Source organism: Pangasianodon hypophthalmus, chromosome 22 (genome assembly GCF_027358585.1).
Source record: "Pangasianodon hypophthalmus isolate fPanHyp1 chromosome 22, fPanHyp1.pri, whole genome shotgun sequence".
Taxonomy (NCBI): domain Eukaryota; kingdom Metazoa; phylum Chordata; class Actinopteri; order Siluriformes; family Pangasiidae; genus Pangasianodon; species Pangasianodon hypophthalmus.
Window position 1 is genome coordinate 6,818,076 of NC_069731.1, and position 13,194 is coordinate 6,831,269.

Genomic DNA, 13,194 nt, shown 5'->3' on the forward strand with positions numbered 1-13,194 from the left:
TCGGTGTGTGTATTTTAAAAAAATCTCATCAGTATAACTAACATTAGCCAGGTAGGTAACTTCAACTGGCTCACTTTTTTTTTTTTTTTTAAGTTGTAGCATGATGATGCATGATGTTTTGCATCCAAAATCGCTATTCCGTAGTGCAGCATTTAGGATGTTAAAATTAAAATGGCTGATATTCATGAATTGTAACATTAGGGACAGAACAGGCCACTCACATTTAGGCCCTTTTTTTGCATTAGCATTCTGCTTCAGTATACAGCCAATGAGAGGAAGAAAAACTGGACTCTAAATGTAACTTATTCATAAATCTTTCTGCAGTGCATCAATTATTTCCTTCAGTTAAACTTCAAGCTCAGCAAAGAGGTGACCTAATTTAAGTACTGTAAGTAGTTAAAAAAATGTGGACATGGAAGTTGTGTTTGGTGCATTTAAATTGGAAAAAAAAAAAGTTATTTTAAAAGTTATTTCCCAACTCTGGAGCAAAGGAGTGTGTGTGTGTGTGTGTGTGTGTGTGTGTGTGGTGACTTTTGTGATTTTTCTTAATGTTGTGGCATTTTCCCAAATACAATATCAAATAGGGTTCAGAGAGTTTGATAAATCGCTCATTCTACTTAGAAATGGCATGTAGCCCAGGTAAAAGTATTCCCAAACACCACAACCTTGCTTAAAACTTCAGTCACAACAACACAAACTTTATGTTGGCATGTAAATTGCAATTTTGTACAAATCTGATTTGATCACACACAGGACACAGTAAATTTAGCATTGCGGTTTTTAATATACCATGAACAATCTTGATCTGTTTCCATAATATACATAAGACACATGACACTCTACAGACTGACATAGCTTACTGGAGTTTAATGAAAAACAAATAGAAAATATCTGTAGTTTCAAGCATAGCATTCACTTCTAGACAGCACTGTGAACTGAGTTAGTGTATGTGTAGAGAACTGAAAAAAAACCCTACAGATATACTGTATATGGTTAAATGGGAATATTGAAGACCTGTATTGGATATCTGTTATGTGAAAATAAAAGATGAATGCATTATTAACTGTAGTAATGTGCAATAAAAATTTGTTGAGAACAAGAATGAATAATCTGCATCATGTTAAAAAAAAGGTAAAATGTACAACTCTTAAGAGTTCTTCAGCTTGTTCCTCGGGGGGAACCCTTTTATACATAGCATCCATATATATGCACAGCCAATTTAATGCTCTTTTTAGGAAAATATAAGATCACTTCAAAATCACTTTTTTTAAAAAAAGTAATAAAATTTAATAAAATTTAATAGAAAACATAAAGAATCTTGATATGTTTTAAATAACTGCTGTATGAAACAGTAAAAGATTCAATGTAAAATCCTACAACAGTACAATCACAAAGGGTTTCCAATCTAGAACGTTATTAGGAACTCTTAACTATACAAAGAACCTTTTTGAAGAATCCTTTTTCTAAGAATGTAGCTTCCAGGCAATGTCAAGTGACTTCTGCAGCTCTAAAAGCTAGATAGTTGTACTGAATTGAATAGTTAAGCTGAATAAGTTACTAAGTACTCAATGATGACACTTTAATAATAAGAGATCTTAATACAATGTTTTTTTTTTTTTTTTTTTGATTTAGATAGACTGGCCTGGATTTAGCTATGTGTATAATGTGGACAGATCTATTGGCAGGAGCATGAAAGAAGAAAGTCTCTCTGAAGACAGGGAGCAAACTTCAAGACACACAAAACAGGAAGTGGCTGTCCACATCTGGATCAATAATACCTTAAGAGGAGGAGCTGCTGGGAGAAGTTTGGGGAAAAATAGCTCAGGAACATTGGGAATTGAGAAAAAAGTACACTACAGAACACTACAGAGAACAAATGTTTACTGCACAACAAACAGCTGAATAGAGCTTGCATTTGAAGCGCTACCAAATTCAGATTACTGATGTTTTATGCATGATTAAATAAAACACTTTATACCACAGCACTCTGGAATGCTCAGTTCTGATTGGTCAGAAGTATTTACAGCTGCAAGATGTATATTAATACACCTGCATTTTTGGAAGGAGTCTCCAGTGTCAGTGCTTTGTAACAGACAGAGATAAAGCTCTAACTTTGGCTTTCCACCATGGGAAAATCTTCAGGGTGGGGATTTCCAGTTTCTCAGTAATGTGTATTTTTTTTTTCATTAACTTCAAGAGAAATTAAAAAAAGAACGGCTAGTAAGCGTGAAATTATAATGTAAATGATAGCAGGAGCTAACTTGTTTTGCAGCTGTTCCATGACAGTAAACATAACTATAAATGGAAAAAAGTACAATATCATTCTTTAATTGCTGTGGTATAAGAAGAATAAAACAAGAACATGTTATCAAGTACAAAGTTATCAAGCTATAAAGAAAATAATCAACTTCCTTTTAACTCCACTCGGCATCAGACTAAATTTCACCACCCTGTCGTTAATTATTTTCCTATAACAGCACACCCTGTCATGTTTTATTCTTAATATATTGTTACTTAGATACTCTACTTCAAACCTAGACTGCAGTTATAACTTGTGCAAGCAAACCAACAATCTGGAAAAAAGTGTGCTGTGTGCTTCAGCTTTTAATATTTTTGCTTAATTATATAGATGAATAAATTGCGCATTTCTACTTTAGCATTATTTATGGATACATAAGAACATACTAAACCTTCTATTTTATCAGTATTTTTAAAGTGTGGAGTTTGTCAAAGCTGGCAGAGGCCCATCAACAGGAATACTGATGCCATGCCAAACTTGGGCATCTGGGCAACTCATGCCATGAATTAATTAATGCCATATTAATCATTGTTTATAGAATGAGTGGCTGGTTGCTCTTTGCATTTTTGTTTATCCCAGCTTTGCCTGGTCTCTCCCATCCCTGGCGTATGCGAATGATAGTACGGTCCACGCACGGCATAATTAAGACTGTTTTTAAAACCAAAACAATGCAAGGAACCACTAGTGACAGCATATAGCTTGATGGCATCCACCATTTGTAGGCTGACGCATGCAGGAACTTGTCCCATCCATACAGGAAGGCATGAGCAGTACACAGCAGCAACGCCAAATAGCCTAGTTTAGACTGAAAAGGTAAGAGAGTGCAAAAGCAAATGTCAGCAAGTGTACACTTATTAACAGCTGTGTTATTATGTTTGTCTGTTATTATGTTTGTCTGTTATTTTGTTTGGTATTTGTATGGAGAAGAGTCTGTGCCAGAGCAAAATACAATCAGATTTATTTCTTAGAAAGCAATCCTGTATTGATTGATTTTGCATTAAAGAGTTGCAATGAAAGTTTTACTTTCCAGTGTTTTTTTTTTATTTTTATTTTTATTTTTTTGCATGTGACTAATGAAAAGCAATACCATGCATGTATTGTACTTTATTTTATTTTTTTTTTTACTGGTATGATTCACTTTGGCATAGAATCTTCCAAAACACACAGTAAAATTTAGATCATATTACCCAGTAGAAAGATTGTTAATCGTGATGTTTGTTCATTTAACAAAGATGTTTTAGGAAACATAAGCCTTGTTACTAGGATTCAGATGTCCACTGCTAAGAATTAAAAAAATGCATTCATCAGAAATGAGTAAAATAGTGTTTAATTGATACTTATTATTCAAGAATTCAATTATTCAGACATGGTTTTTTTTTTTTTTAGAATTTTGAAGGACATCTGTAATAAATAAATATACCTTGACAAAATTATTCTATGTCTCATAACTGTATTAAATTATAATATATAATATACACTATAATAGTTCTTGGTAGTGGACTGAGATTTTCAAACATTGCTGAGCTATGTAGAAGTCCAGGACTACATATCTGTTTGAAGATACAGGATGTTGAAGATATGTTATTATGATTAATAATCAGTGAATGTCAGTAACCTGGAATTGGTTCCTTACCACTGACAGCTACATTAATTTAGTGAGGCTACTAATATTTTTTTTTAATAATTTTATAAAATGTCATTCATTATTCATTCATGAAACAATGTGTGGTTGGCAATGTCCTAAATGTTAACATTTACAGACAGATATACAATCACCTACATGTCATTAGAGATGTTAGATCTGTGATTTCAATCCTTAGCTCAATGTAACACGCAGTAATGCTGCGTTTGAGGCATGGCTGCTTGTAATTGCATGCCTCCAACCAGTAAAAACCACAGAAAATGCCCCTCACCTTAAAATTTCAACTCGTTAACTTAGGGTAGTTTTGTCAAGTACCAGATCCTTCTCCATTTACAGAGTGACATCAAATCAACATGGCCGCTCACACTATGAACAGTGTAACGTGTCCCTTCTCTAATTTTAAATTACTTTATGGCATTATTGGCTTTAGATCAATTAATATACAGACACAGTACTTGGTTACCATCATATATTCTATGTATTATCATACTATACCATCATATAACTAATGATAGCTGGCTATTCAGTATCATTTGCTGTTCTTGCTGTTCTGCACTTTCAGTCCAAAATGTTGCATAAATATTCAATAGCCACTCAGGCCTGTAACTGTAAAAGTGCAGTTAAACGAGCTTTTTATGAGTTTTACGTGCTCTGACAGAGCAAACAAAAGACTTTCATGGAGGTGTCCATGTTTTTTTTTGTTTTTTTCCACTTTGCATGTCAAATGACATCATTACACAACTAGCAAATTACCACTTACAAGGCATCAGAAATGTAGCATAAGCTAGGATCGGCTAATTATACAACTAATGAAAGGCTTTCGCTTTATGAAATGTCCTATCATTTCTTGTATATATAACATACATAGAATTCTTAACACAAAAATTCTACAAAGTTCTGTACCTGTATAAAGCTGAACTCTCTCCAGTTGAGAGCGTTACTGACAGATGGGAGAGATGTGATTCCTAGTAAAATGAACAGCGCAAATCCCAGTATTCCCATGGACAAGTAGGCATCGGAGCGCCAGGCCCACATTTCGTTGAATTCGTATGTTTTATTCTCTTTAATCTAGAACACAGTAATTCAGCAAGTTACTCTTTGTGAACTGTAGCATCTTAGAGACAGTTTATGCACATGTGTTTTGTAAGAAATATGTATAAAGGATCATATTATTGGATTCATTTGGTTCTCCATCAGCAGGCTGTGGCATGGAGAACCAAATGAACCCAATAGTGTGTGGCATGTTTGGAATTCAATCAAATCCTTCAGTTAGTAGCAGGAAGCAGATGTAGCATTTACTATGCTTAAAATTTACATTTTAATTTACATTTTTTTGGGCTGAATTACATGCATATGGGTGATTCCATGATCAGGATGCTATTTATGCCTTGTAACTCAAAATTTTTTTTACATTTTTTCAACACTGAATGTATGAAAACCATTCATTTAAACATTTAAAACATCCCATCTCAGGCAATAACTAACAGGATTGTGTGTTTTTTTACACAAGTAGCACCCATCCAGGACATTGAGGAAATTCTAATGATTTACTTACATTTTTGTTTTAATTAATATTTAAAGTTCACTCTATAATTTGGGTTAAAGGGTAGTGACCAACAGTCAGTATTACAATAACTGTAAATAAAGAAAAAAAATGAGAAAGAATTTAATTTTCTTCTTCCTAGGATCTTCAGGAAATTCGTATGATACAACTTCCTGTTGAACATTCCAAATATTTCACAGGGGTGAATGTGTTCAGGTAAAAGGGTTGAAAGAATGTGAACTAAAATGTACATTTTTCATTCATGTTTTATGCATGAGATACAGATTGACACATTAAAGCAAAAATAATAGACTTTTTGAAATATTTTGATGACAATATTTCAAGGTAAAGCGTAGTTATAGTGGGCTGGAAGAGGCAAAATGCTGTTTTCTAAATGCTTTACTTTAAATGCATAGTTGTAAATGTAATATCAGTGAGAGACAAATGGCACCCTGACTGTGGAATCACTTATATGCAGTCATGTACTTTTAACCTGTTTGCTAAACTTCTGATCTTTGAGAAAACTTTTAGTAAACAGAAAGACAGACTTTTAGTAAACAGAAATTAGCAAAAATCATATAAACTGTATATATATATATATATATATATATATATATATATATATATATATATATATATATATATATATATTTAAGTCATGCTCATGCATTCTTACCAGTGAAATGTAAATGTTGGCTCTTTTATAGAAAACGAAGTATCTGATAGGGATCACCAGTGTGTACAGCACGTGCAGAACAGCGAAAGCCAGTGCCAACAATCCCAGCTGCTTCCTGCACAACATCCAACGATCCAGCCAGTCAGGAAAACGGCGATATTTAGTGCCATTGTAGAGCTGGAGGAAAGCAGCGAAGATTCCAGGTAGATAGCACAATGCCAGCATCACCAGTGAGACCATAGGAAACACCTTATTAGCCAGCGAGATCAGGATGCGAAAGGAATTGTCTTTCTTGTCAACAACCCGTGCATAGACAACATCCCGAATGAGAACGTAGAGAAAGAAGGCACCAAGGAGTCCAGCACTGATACGTAAAGGAAGCCTCCAAAGAGGGAAGAGTTGAAGTGGGAGATCCTCCAGTTCAGACGCCACTCTTAGGGAGCCACGGTCCACAGCTGTAAGACCCAAACTGTGGGATATGTCTACTACTACCTGCTTGGCATCCACATGGTTTCCACAGATCGATACCTGAAAAGATATTTACATTTTTCTTATTTATTTTATCCCAACTTGAAAAGAAGGTGGGGTCAGAATGCAAGTTTCAGCCATTTTACAATTCCAAAGAGCAGTTGAAGGTAAAAGACCACACTCAAGTGGCAGCCATGGTACAGTTCTGTATGTAATCAGAAGCCAAAAATGAAGAAACTGGTGAGATGGTAATATTGCTAATTACAGTTTTTCTAAAGGATCTTTCAAATTAGTTTGAAAAAACAGTTTACTGTATAAATATGTTATGCCACACCAACCATCAATTAATAAATACACTATAGTATTGTAGTATTTTTTTCTTACCAGATAGGCATTCTATACAGTGCAAAAGTCTAAGGCACCCTAATTTTTTGTTTATTATAAATTTTTGTCTTAGATGCTTATTTTATGTCTTCTGAATTAGTGTGTCAACAACCCATGCAAAAAGTTTTAAATAGCCAAACAAACATGTTTGTATGGAAGGCCTGAGCTGCAAAGTATGGACATTTTTTCTACTATGTCATAATTTTGTCTCAAAGACAAAATTTCAAGATATTATCTTGTTATTTTGACTTAGTAACTCATTATTTTGACTAAATAACTCATTATTTTGATTAAGTCATTACTGAGTCAAAAACAACAAGATACAAATCTTGAAATAATGAGTTAGTAAGTCAAAATAATAAGTTAAGTCAGACTAACTAGTAAGTAAGTCAAAATAATGACTTAGCAAGTCAAAAAATGAGTTAATAAGTTCAAATAACAAGATACTAAGTCTAAATAGTCAAAATAATGACACAGCAATTGAAAAGAAAATTACAAACCTTACAGTTCAGGGTGTCAATCATTTTGTATGTCTTTAAAGGAAATAACAGATTAAACCACATTTAGACCACATTTCAAATTTAAACATTGTCGAGTTGAGATCTACAGGGACAGAACCAAATGAGAGCCAAAATCTTCAGAAGATCTGTGGCAAGTTCTCCAAAATGCTTAGAAAAGGCATCCAGCTGATTTCTTGATAAAACTGCTCTACCACATACCTAATAGAATTAATGCAATTTTAAAAGCAAAGGTCCACATTAAGCATTGATTTGATTCGTATTTCACTAAATCATCCTGACCATTAATGCCTTAAGATTTTTTTAAAATATTTTGTTAGTAATTACCCCATGGATAAACTTTAAGCTAGGTTTTGTGTATCTACTCATCTTCATTCAGCACAGGGACATGCTCACACTGCGGTCACAGGGACTAATAACACACTGCGGTCACTGACTCACAGAGCGAGGCCCCGATTGCTTGCCTGGATTCAGACTCTGTGAACCTGATCCTGCAAAATCCTGTGGTGACCAGAGTGAATTTGCTTTCACAGCTGCCTTGGTTTTCAGATAATAAGCAATAACAATAGTGACACACACACACCAGTGAGAGTGCTTCATTCCATTGTGACTTCCTTGCTTTGATTCTGCACTTACATTACATTGATGAGATGGATGTTGAAGCATGAAGCTTTCTGACAGCCAAAAAACACGTAACATTTCATATTCTTTCTTTGGCATTGAACTAACTTTTGGACACAATGCTGCTGAAGGTCATTTTGATCATATAGTATGACAGAATACATACAATGTACAGTATATATACATACAATGTATATACAGAAGTTTCATAACACATCCATAAACATACCAGGAGGATGAGGATCATATTTGGGGAAGGGTCTGCAAATTTTGTTGAATTATTGCACAAGTCTGTTTTGTAGATCATTGGATACTTTGCACTTTGCTCCATGAATAGTTGACATATTAATTACAGATTAGTGTTTGTCTTTTTATATGTATGCTTATGGTTTTGCCTACTAGGATTAGTAAAGTGCATTTAAGCCACAATAACTGTATGCATAAGGTAACATTTTACATTTATTTTCCTTTTTAAATCATTAGAAAATTAGGAAACAATTTTGAACACAATATCAGCTACAAGCCAGTGCAATGGTGTCTGAAGACATTAATTTGATCATCAAGCAGCCTATAACCAATCCACCCCACAATGGTATGGAGCTGCTGAGGTTATTTTGGTGGTTATTTTTAATAAGGAGTGGCCATGAATTAATATATTAAGGCCACAAGGCCATTAAGTTTCTCGAGATCTATTCCTCTGCCAGGAAATACTTAACTCATGGCAGTTATTGTATTTTAAAATGAGCGAGACAGAGAAATCAATTAAATTAGACCACTGTGACCACAGCAACTTAAGCATGGAGAAGATTGATAATACTACACTTTGCTTTAATCTTGGAATGACGCATACTGAATCACTGGCCAATGTTAACTTAAGCGAATTCTCAGAGTGAATAGACTTTTTCACCCGTTCCCGCCAAATAATTAATTGAAGGCCACATATTAATTATTACATCCCCACAGCATATTAAGCTGAAGGATCAAGTTACATAACTCTTGGCCATGATACTTAATTTGTGATCTTAAAATATTAACTTGGTGCTTCAATAAAGGCAAATCTTTTTCCTTGTGATAGTCCTATGCTGCATTCAATCAGAACAAGCATGCAGTTTAATAAGGACACACTTTTCCATCCATCCATCCATCCATCCATCCATTCATCCATTTTTTGTACCACTTATCCTACACAGGAAGCCTGGAACCTATCCCAGGGGACTTGAGGCACAAGGTGGGGGACACCCTGGCTGGGGTGCCAACTCATTGCAGGGCACAATCCCACACACACACACACACACACTCACACACCCCTTCACACACTATGGACAGTTTGGAAATGGCGATCAGCCTACAGGACATGTCTTTTGGACTGGGGGAGGAAACAGGAGTACCCAGAGGAAACCCCAGAGCACACACTTTTTCTGTTTTGAATTCAGGTTGATTCATGTTGCTTTAGATTTGCTATTGTTGTTTTGGTTTAGTCATTGCATTTTCTGAAGTGTGTCTTGCACTTGCGGGCTTGCACTTACAGTGTATCACCCATATCAGTACTGCTGCAGTAGTTTAGCATGTATCCACAGAGGGAGAAGTGCACTCTGTACACATTAAAGTGAATATCTAATTCAAGCTTATAGGTGGTGAGTAAAATATAAACAAACTATCAGTAACATATCAACTATTATTTAGTAAGCCATGAGGTCTAACTTTATTAACTTAGCCTTAACCTTTTAACTTGGCAAAGTACAAAATTATGTTAAGTAAGAGCTTTTTGACTGACCATGAGATTACATAAAGGTATATTATATTCATTCACTACAGCATGGTAAAATGTGCTCATTCTAATACGTTATTGTTTCTATAGTAACAGCTCATACACAGGGACTTGAATGGCGCTCCACATAATCTAAGACTAATAATAAACTAATTTAAAAATGTGTTGTTTAACAGAGTAAAACCTAAAAACATAATAATTGATGTGGTTGCATTATTTATTAAGAGACATTTAATTAACCATTAAAATGTGCAATGTTTTGTACATTAATAAATTAAACATTGTAATTGTTGGCAAATCGTTGTGGTATAAGTGGAATGACACACTTCAGACCATGCTGTTATATGAAAATAATGCACTTCGGGGGATAGCGGCACTGTACTTGTGCTGTGCCACATCAGACCCGCCCCCCGGCTTGCATGATTTTTGTATAACAGCATGGTCTATCGTGTATTATTCCTTACATATTGTTTTTAAATTCTCTAAATAAAGTTATTTATAATACTACTAAACATAGTAGATAGTGGTGTAACCCATTAACTTTAACTTTGAGTTAATAGGGTGTAATATGTTAATATGTTAAGGACAGTATGTTAATGTTTTAATATACCACAGCATTGTTAAATTCTCAATTCTGATTGGTCAGAATTTTCCATAACAGCAGATCTAACAATAGTGGCAGCTGCAAGGCAAATCACAGGTTTATATTGATGCTCATGTTCTAAATCAGTTTTAAATTGTTTTAAAAATGGGAGTTATTGTTGAGATGGTAAGAGGGCGCTTAGAGAAATCAGTGCTTTGTAACAGTCAAATAAAGCTGCAACTTTAACTTCCAACATGGAAAAGTCTTCAGGATGGAGGACTTTGTGGTTTCTTGGTATTGCCTATACACACTTGGTATAGCTGCTCTAACGTAAGTGATAACAAGAACTAACTTATTGTGGGTGTTTCACATTACATATACTGTACCTATAACTAAATAAAATGTATGATGTGTTGTTCTTAAATGCAGTGGTATAAGTGGGATAAATTTGGGTTGACATGTTGACGTTCACAAATAATCTACAGGAGACACTCAAAAAAGTGTTATTGCATGGGCCCACAACTTTTTATATAACATTTTATCGCAGATTATTCAGATGCTTTTAAACTATTTTGCTATATTATTAAAAAAAGAGTGGTCTGCATGAGTATGGTAGAAGAAGTGAAGATTAGGGCAATATTATGTGTGAAATATTGCATTCTATCTCATCAACAATTATTAGGAATACATGCTTTTGTATGTGTATATTATTATGCGTATATACTTTGCATGCATCTTACCTGTCTGTTGGCATCCAGCCCACCTGATTGCAGCGCCCAGGCTGAGATAGTGTTGAAGGCTTTGACTACATGTGCCCCAGGTACCACCATGCCCAGATACTCAGCATTAGATTCAGTGTACTGATGCTTCTTCAGATTATTACTGATGTCCACCAGTACCTTTCCTTCAAGAGCTGGGCTCAGACTGGCCAGGAAGTCATAGTTCTCTCGATGAATAGCCACAAATATCACCCTCGCTCTCTGAGATGCCTCCTCATGTGACATTACCTGCGCCCCCTTGGGCAACAGAGCACAATTTTTGGGATTTCGGGATCCGTAGATAACTTCATACCCTGCTTGAAGCAAGCGAAGCCCCAAAGATCGTCCAAAGTCCCCTGTGCCAAAGATACACACCGTACCTTGTTTGCTGTTTAGTGCAGTCATGGTAAGGGTGTCTGGCTTCATCTGTATTCATAAACACACGGAGTAGGTTAGAGTGGTTCGTATGGTGGGACAAAATACAAGAGCAAGTCATCAACATCAAAATTAAAAAACAAAAACACAACAACAAAACCAGAAATACCGCAGCCAATTCAAAAACACATTAACAAAATGGAAAGAGCTCACTGCTGATGAGTGTCTCAGTCTGAGAGACCACTTGAGAGCTGAAGAATGTTTACAGTAAGAGGGGAAAAAATGTAAGAGGAAATGGACCTAGATGAATCTCCGGATGCTTTTATTCATGCTTGAGCAAGGCCCTTAACCTTCATCTGTTCAGCCCAATTGTAAGTCCCTGCATAAAAATATCTGCCAAATGAATAAATGTAAATGTCATTCAGCAAATGTAAATGTCCAGTCAGCAAATACGTGATGTTTGATAAAGACCTACCCTTATGTTTTCATGTTTTCATGATACTATCATGTTTCTGAAATTGCTTTTGTGTTTTTGGTTTGATAATGTGCTTTGCCTTAACGGCCATTGATTTTGAATAGCAAAAACTTTTAACCTTACAATCTAACTTCAGAATTCCTCATGATAAGTAGAAAAGAATGTGATTTTAATGTTCTTTTAAAGACAGAATGCATTTGCCACCTGTTAAAAACCCACTGGGTGAGAATCCATTACTTACTTGCTGCGAAATAACTTCCAGGTGCTCAGTGTTAAATGATGTGCTCCAAGAACTTCCTTTACAACTTCCCAAGCTCTTTTAATTTTCACCTTACGGAACGCCTAGCACTGGTAATTATCAACTCACGACGTTGTCTTCTTCTTGCAGAACCTTGAAGTCATAGGTATTTTTTAATAATCTCTTCAGAAAGTAGTTCCAGCAGTGTGGTTCACTCTTCTTTAGGCACTGATTTCCTCAAAACATTTGTGTTCTGGCTCATGCGCCAGTGATACACTCTGCTCAAAACAGGCTTGTGCTTCCTTAAAAACTCGTGGAAATGACTGAAGATTGTTTCCTGCCCATGTGTGTGTGTGTGTGTGAAGGTGTGTGGTTGCGGGTATTTGTTTTTGTTTTTTTTGCACCGCCCACAGTTTGAGAGGGTGGGACTAGAGCATGGGGTTGAGATATGTGGCTTCTGGGAAACTCCGGATCTACTGTGCTGTGTGTGTGTGTGTGTGTGTGTGTGTGTTGTGAGGGAGCTATGTGCAGAGTACAGCATGCTTGCTTTGCTCTATTGCATCTGGCGCTTTAATTTTTTTAGCCAAGGTTGTACTGGAAGTGACGTTGCGCAACCATGGAGTATTTGGAGCACTGATGCCTACCAAATATTACAACACTCTGGAAAGTTGAAATTTTTTGGTTCATGACATTGTGTACCTTAGCACTTAGTACTTTTCTTGACTTACTGTAGCAACAGTTAAGGGCAATTTCTTTTGATTTTAGCACATAAAGTTGCATTACTTATAACACCCAATATAACAGCTGTATTATGAGCAATATAAACAATATTGGTGTAAATAGACA

At 35.4% G+C, this 13,194-nt stretch overlaps 1 protein-coding gene across 1 annotated transcript; it reads right to left on the reverse strand.

Moving 5' to 3' along the window:
• Nucleotides 1–764: 764 nt before the first annotated feature.
• On the reverse strand, nt 765–12,715 carry steap4 (STEAP family member 4). The gene is made up of 5 exons (XM_053228052.1): nt 12,352–12,715; nt 11,243–11,686; nt 6,161–6,688; nt 4,845–5,009; nt 765–3,104 (listed from the first exon to the last, which is right to left on the reverse strand). The coding sequence occupies exons 2-5, from the start codon at nt 11,684–11,686 to the stop codon at nt 2,832–2,834; spliced, it is 1,410 nt and encodes a 469-aa protein (XP_053084027.1). The 5' UTR covers nt 12,352–12,715; the 3' UTR covers nt 765–2,831.
• Between the last annotated feature and the right edge of the window lie 479 nt (nt 12,716–13,194).